The sequence below is a fragment of the Saccostrea echinata genome, unplaced genomic scaffold, assembly GCF_033153115.1.
Source record: "Saccostrea echinata isolate AGI-Se365-2 ecotype Australia unplaced genomic scaffold, CSIRO_AGI_Sech_v1 ptg000058l, whole genome shotgun sequence".
Taxonomy (NCBI): Eukaryota; Metazoa; Mollusca; class Bivalvia; order Ostreida; family Ostreidae; genus Saccostrea; species Saccostrea echinata.
In genome coordinates, this window is record NW_026889807.1 from 4507745 (window position 1) to 4515332 (window position 7588).

General features: G+C 31.6%; 1 protein-coding gene across 1 annotated transcript; it reads left to right on the forward strand.

The window, feature by feature from the left end:
• Positions 1 to 484: 484 nt before the first annotated feature.
• Positions 485 to 1108, forward strand: LOC133174480 (toll-like receptor 4). Its single transcript, XM_061309602.1, has one exon. The coding sequence runs from the start codon at positions 509 to 511 to the stop codon at positions 1106 to 1108; it is 600 nt and encodes a 199-aa protein (XP_061165586.1). The 5' UTR covers positions 485 to 508.
• Positions 1109 to 7588: the final 6480 nt, after the last annotated feature.

Here is a 7588-nt window from a genome sequence, read left to right on the forward strand (position 1 = left end):
ACCAAACGTTCCATAGTTAAAATCAAGTTATACCTCTGTCTGGAAAAAAAAACTATATTTCTAAACAATCTTGAAGCAAAACTTAGGAGGAATAAATGAATGAAAAGTAAGTTTTTTTTTTTCGACAAATGCAATTTTCAAATCTAATAGTTCTGTCACTTTTCCCTTTTGTGAGTATCATATGGGGTAAACTTGGGTGGAAAAGATTGATTGATTGTATGTTGTTTTACGTTCCGTTCGAGAATTTTTCACTCATATGGAGACCTCGCCATATACCGGTGAAGGGCTTCAAATTTTGACCTTTACTCGGCACTCAGGGAGACTGAGCAGTGAGGGTTCTTTATCATGCCAACGCCTACCGTAAGATGGAGTTTCGGTTTTGAAGGTCTCATCCGAAGGACACGCAACTTTCACTTTAAAGCGCCGAGCGCTTGGCGAAGGAACAGTTATTGCCTATTTTTTATCGACTTAGGTTAGGTGTTCTTCGTATACTCTCATTATAGTAGTGATGACGTCATTGATAATCATTGCTTTAACAACAACAGTGAGTCGCATCGTATTTAGATATAGATGGAAACTTAGATATATGTATTATGTCGCTAAAGAAAAATATCACGGTCACGGTGTTGAAGAAGATGGTAACAATCAACGCTTTTACCGTTTTGATGCCTTCATTTCGTATGCTGACCAAGATGGAAAATTTGTCGTTAAACTTGTGAATAAGATTGAAAATGAATATAACTTGCGATTGTGTATTCATCATAGAGATTTTATTCCCGGTACAGGAATAATGGACAATATCACAAATGCCATTCATTGTAGCAGACGAACAATCTGCATTATGACGTCACATTTTCTAGACTCATATTGGTGCATGTTTGAATTAAACATGGCAAGAATGGAAGCCATTTATTCTCGTAACGGCGGAAATGTTTTGTTTCTAATAATCTTAGAGAAGAAGGCAATGAAAAATATCCTTTTGTATCTGATGGATCTTATTAATAGTCACTCGTACTTGGAATACCCGGTCAAAGAAAAAATGGAAGATTGCACTGTCTTTGAATCTAGACTTGGGGAAATATTAAAATCAAACAGTAATGAATTTTAGGAAAAAAATTATTGGCCAAAAATTTATTAGTTTTAATCGGATTATAATTTTAGTTTTAAATGTTATTTTGTATTGAAAAAATAAGATTGTATATCGGTTTTTTTTTTAGTTCTCACAAAGTTAGATTTTCAAAAAAAGAATTTTTATATACCAATATAAATGAAAGGTTTCTGAAGCATATTAGACCAAAAAGTATTGAATGCAATTTACTTTCTTGTTCATTAGATGAGCGATATTTAAGACTAATATGTAAACGTCAATCAAATAACACATGTAATAGGTATATGTGTACCGTGTCCACTTCTCTGAATGGAAATGGAGTAAGAGAACCATAGATTACAATAGCTTAAGGTAGCTTTAATCTTGATCCTCTAGCTCTTAAGATTTTTTCCTCAATTCCATGGGAAAAATATCCATATTGTGGTCTGTTAAAGCTCCAATGATCAACCGCATGAATTCATTAAAAAAGACGAATTGCGAACAGGGCAAAACACAGACTCAATGAATCATATATAGATAAGTTTATTTATTATTATGTATTCTAATACAATACCTACCTGTCATGGTAGCCTAGTGGTTAGACGGCTGCCTAGTGGTAAGGTGGTTGCTTCGTGATCAGGAGGCCAAAGTTCGATTCTCGTTCGCCGCACTGCGTCATACAAAAGTCGTAAAGCATAGGTAGTGACTGTTCTTTCGGAAGCGCCTGGCACTAGAAGTGAATGTCACCTCGCGGGTCTTTCACATGAGACCTTAAAAACCGAGGTCCCGTGTGACGGTAGGCGTTGGCACGATAAATACCACCCAGTGCTCAATGACCCTGAGTGCCGAGTATAGGACTAAATTTGAAGTCCTTCACCGGCATACGGTGACGTCTTTATATGAGTTAAAAATTTTCGAATGGAACATATAAGCAATCAATCAATCTAATACAATGCATATGTCTACTGTGAAATTGACAGAAAAAAAAAATCTTACGATCTCGATATTCCTTGTCCGTCAACTTGTAATAATGCTAACTATACTATATAAAGTGAAATCTGAATATCTTGCAATTGTGAATGATCTAAGAGAAAACTTCAAGAAATTGCAGTATTCTAGAAGTCGTATTCATGATAAGACAGTACTATAGACAAAGATAGAATATATATATATATATATATATATATATATATATATATATATATATATATATATATATATATATATATATGTGTGTGTGTGTGTGTCATACATGTATACGATAAAATTCAATTTCTTAAAAAAAAAAAAAAAAAAAAAAAAACAACCATGTCCTTCAGCAGGCGCGGATCCCGGATATTTTTCCAAGGGGGGAGGGGGTCATCCCAGTCAAAATAAAAAAATTCTAACCTAGAAAATTCTTGACAAGCAAAAAAAAAAAAAAAAATGAACTCCTTTCCCAAACCTGGAAAACCTATTTTTTTTTTTTGGGGGGGGGGGGGGGTAGTCGACTTCTAAAGCTTCATGCCCGTGACTTTCCGCACTAAATTTACTTTACGCAGATCACGGTTTCGATGAAGAGGGGTCCGCGTGTTCTAAGGGGATCATAGGTAACTTTTAGTTTGTTTAGTATATACATTTGATACCTCTGCAAATTCCTATTCCTATAAGTCCGTATCCCCCCCCCCCCCCCGAACCCCCTCTAGATCCGCGCATGTCCTTTTTTGATCACTTTTCAAAAGATAATTCACTGTAAGTCTTAAATTATGTTGAAATTGCACAATAACGCCAACATTCATAATTAAGTTTTTTCCCTTTATATGTTTTGTAAACGGACCTCTTGATTTCTGACCAGCACCTCATTTTAAAACCATACCGTTTTCAATATGCACTTTTTGGGTGTTATTCATTCAAAACATTTGAACTGATCCATATTGAAACTTAATCTTTACAGTAACTCTTTGAAAGCTTTCTGAAACAGTTCTTAACACTATAAATTCACTTTTTAAAACACTTTTTAAAGCTTAGCCGTAAAAATTATTTATTTACATATAAAATTTTTAGCGATTATTCTACTAAGAAAGAATATCGTATGTTTGCATTCTAGATAAACTGGATATACGCTTTTCGTTCTTATCTTTGTGGTTTCTTGTCATCACATAGACAACACATTTCACCGTGTTTAATTAAATCGTATTCTTTTTATGTTTTCATGATTTTGTGGATATGAATGTGTCTATCTTTTGAGTTTTCTGACTCCATTGTTCAGTCAGCTGAGTTTGAACTTTTGTAAAATAGGATTTAACAAAACCTAGCGATTGAAAAATATGGCGATTTTCGAAGGATTGCCTTTATAAATATTCCAAGGAATATGTTTGGACTTTTGTCCTATGATTACTTCTAAATAACTGTTTAAACAAAATGTCTTCTTTTTTGTCAAATTGAAATGTGTATCCAATATGTCGAAAGAATTTTAGTGTCTTTAATTTCTTTCTAAATAAAGGTTCAAAATTCTTCTTTTTTCTTTTTTTTTAACATGTGTATCTTTTATGCCGAGAGAATTTCAGGGTCTTTATTTTTTTCATATCAAAATTTGAAATTCTAAATAAAAGTTCTTTGCTCCATATAAAACTGTATCATTCTATAAGTAGAACATTAATACAAAACTTCATTAAATTTATCAGTTAGCATTCACTTTATTTCTGCCTACTAATTTTTTTTAAGGGTTGATAACATTTCGCAAGTACTTACGTTTGCTGAAACCAAATAATAACTACATTTCTTTGACACGAGATTCACAGGAATTTGATAATGGTAAGAAATATATCTCTTTCTATAAAACTTTTAATTTGCAATTTCGGCTCTTCAAAAATTAATCAAACATTTTAATTTTCGTAGCATTCATTGTATTTTTAAAAGTACACGACCCCTTTCTGCGATATAGTAGTATTTGGTATATATTTATTATTTTTTAAAATCCATCTTTTATTTCATATTGACAGGTTCTAAATAGTATACATTTTTTTTTTAATAAAGCAGGTCATACTGACCATCATCCTGTGGATTTAATTGTCAAAAATGAATGGACGTTCTAAGCTTCAGAATTTTCTATCCGATCCTTCTTCTTTTTTTCTTTTTAACATTTTCACGTGTTTACAGTAAAATTCAGCAGGTTATACTCAAAAATTGACTTTTATTTTCCCGTCATTCTTAAAAAAAATAACTACTGCCATCAGAGGTTAAAAACTCAAACTATACTATGAACTCTCTTTGGAAAAAAAAGGTCAGCGTAATCGGAAATAATTATTTTAAGTAATATGTACATTTAATATTGTTCCACTGAGATGGTTTTGTCTGATTACGGAGTCATTTAACACAGCAACGTATTCAAAAACCATTATGAGTAATGTACACAAACGGAAGCGCTATGAAGAATTACACAAACGGAAGCGCTGGGAAGTGCTACACAAAAAGGAAGCGCTGTGAATTACACATTGCGGTAAAGAGAAAATAAGATAAATGGTATCACTGTTATATATACAGAAGAGCACTTGCCGAATTTCACAAGCATTTTGGTTACGTAATATTGACGTGACAGGTACACTCACAACTACCCCGTCTTTTTAAATTCTTCTCTTCACACATGTTAAAGGAGTCTTACAGAAATATTTCTAAAGACAAGAAAAAAGTTTAAATAAAATTTGTGATAATTTAATCATTATTTCTTGATAATCCTAGCTGGGAGTTTCAAGAAATTTAAATATATATTTTTTAATTACTACGTCTAATCTTATCTCTGCTAATCCGATCAGTTAAACAAATAGATAAAATTATTTGAAGTTTTTGTAAGCGATACACATTATCCAATCTCCCAGGGTTCCCTTTTAAGAATAAATAAAATGAATTGAAATAAAAATAAATAAAGAAAGAAAAACTAAATATGTGAAAATTCATTTCGAACAAAAGGGCAAATATTCAAAGTTAAACTTTTATTTCCACAAAACAAGCAATAAGTACCAGTTTTCTCCCATCAGATAATACTCGTATGTAAAAAAATAAATGTTTTCTGATATGATCTGCAATATTTCTTTTTTACGTTCTTTACAATTTGGATATTTGTTAAAGACTTTTTGACATCTGCGATTTGATAGCAAACAAGATTTGGTAAATTTTCATCTAGTTATTTAATTTAAACTTAATAGAAAAGTCTGGTTTTAAAGAAATAGAAATTTTATGAAAATTACTTGATTTCATAGAAATCAAAGTCTGATTTCTAAACTTAGGTTTTATCAATTATTTAAGCAAGAAATCATATTTTGGAAAAGTATTGGTTGAAAATATAACTTGATGATTGCCTCAAGTGGTCTTTCTAACTGATTATTAATTTAATTACTGTAATTTGAAAACCTAGGGTAATTCTCAAAAGTAATATATGATCGATTTACCACAGATAAATTTTACTGGGAACTTTTTAGAATCTTAAGGGTGATTTTCCCCTATGAATTTTATAGCTTATTTATTTCTTATTTCTGGTAGGAAAGTCATGAGTAATAGCTTCAAATAAGTTTAGCTTTTTTTTTCTTTTCTTTTCTTTTCTTTTTTTTTTTTTTTTTTTTATAAAAGTGATTGACTTTCTTGAGTTATTTCGAGTTGTTCCCCTTTAATTGTGCTATATGTCGGTTTTATTAACGTATTTTTAGCATTTGAGTGAAATCCTCGACCGCCTTGTTTTAATTTTGTTTGTTATACTGATTTGAATGAATAAATTTGTTAACTTTATGAACTTGTGTCTCATCACAATATGTCTTCCGTACTGATGTTGGTAATGGTCAGTATCAGGGACAGAGTAAAAATACTGAAATTTGAGTAGAGCAGGTCAGGCCATTTTATCTTGATAAGATGTCATATAAAAGTTTCCTTGCTGATAAGCTGGTGGCAGTGCTTCTGGGAAAAGGAATTTCTCTTTACAATATTTACAGCTATGATGGAGAAGCTATTGCGCAACTACAATTTTAAGAAGTTGTGTAAAACAAATGTGGATTCTATACAAGTATAAAGAGCGTTGGAAATTAAGGATCTCAAAAATCCTCAAGCATCAAAAGCATCAAAACATATGACTTTTCTACTCTTTATACAACCATTCCTCATGATAAATTAAAGAGAAGTCTGCTCTCCCTTCCTCAATAGAAATGTACATAGGAAATGGTCATTTTTCAAATCTTTTTTTTTTTTTGGTCATCTAAAAATTAACTTTGTTAAAAATCAGTCTAATTCTAGAAAAAATAAATGATATTTAAGGGATGCTGGAGTTGCTTATTGACAATATGTATGAAGTCTTTGGCGATCTAGACCAGGTCTTCCAACACTCTTTTAGACGTAGGATTGGCACTAATTGCGACCTTTTATTATCTCACTTGTTTTTATGAAGCAGAACCTACTTTAAAAAAAGCCTTCCAATTGAGAAGATAAAATAAAACACTTGATATGGATTTTAATTTGACATTTATATATACCGACAACGTTCTGTGAGTTAAACATAATATTTTTCAGTGATATGTTAACCCGATATATCTCAATGAACGCAGAAGTAAATATTCTTCAGAAGCTGCCACATCTGTTTTATATTTAGTTTTTTTGTACTAATTATAGACGATACTGATCAGCTAATAACTAAAATGTATGTCAAACAGGGTGACTTCTGCATTTCAACTGTCATATTCTCTTTATAATATAGTAATATTAAAAAAATCACCTGCATATTATGTTCATGTCTTTCACATGATTCGATATGCAAGAGTAATGTCTTCGTGCACGATCAATTTTAAATCGACGCACTCTACTCACAATTCTACTTCGATATGACAAGGATTTCAACAACACAATTAGAAGTCGTTTTTTCGCAAATTCCATGGTCTTTATGATGACCTTTAATATTGTAAACACAAGCTAGAGTTGGGTCGTGTTTTGGCTGACCTGTTTTATACCATTTGTTAGTTCATCACTTTTATTCTAAATACGGCTGTGGAGTTTTTCATTACCTTTCCATTACCTTAACAAGATATATGTGTGACCAGTTTACAAGGGATGCTTAATATTCCAAGGCACCTGAACACACCTCTTGTGTGCTAAGGTGTCCATGTGCCATGTTTACGATTTGTTTTGTTTACTGGATTTAGGGTATTGATAGCTGGTCCAGCAATGGAGATCATTGAAATATATTGGAAATAATAAAATTTCACCAAAGAACGTTTGATTGTCAAAAAAAAAATTCTTTGAAGACAATCAATGTTAAACTGACGTAGGCAATCTTCCATCAATCGCTGTGACCTATGGATTTCTTGTTTTGGCTGACATTCAAAAATTATGAAGTTAAAGTATGAAAATGCACAAAAGTCTTTATCGATTTAAATGGATAGGAAGAAAAGTTTTCTTTTGTATGGTAGGAGAATAAATAAAAATAATGTACAGCAAAACCAGTCAAGATTAAATATGTTCAGAGAAGTAATCTTTGCTTATTTTGCT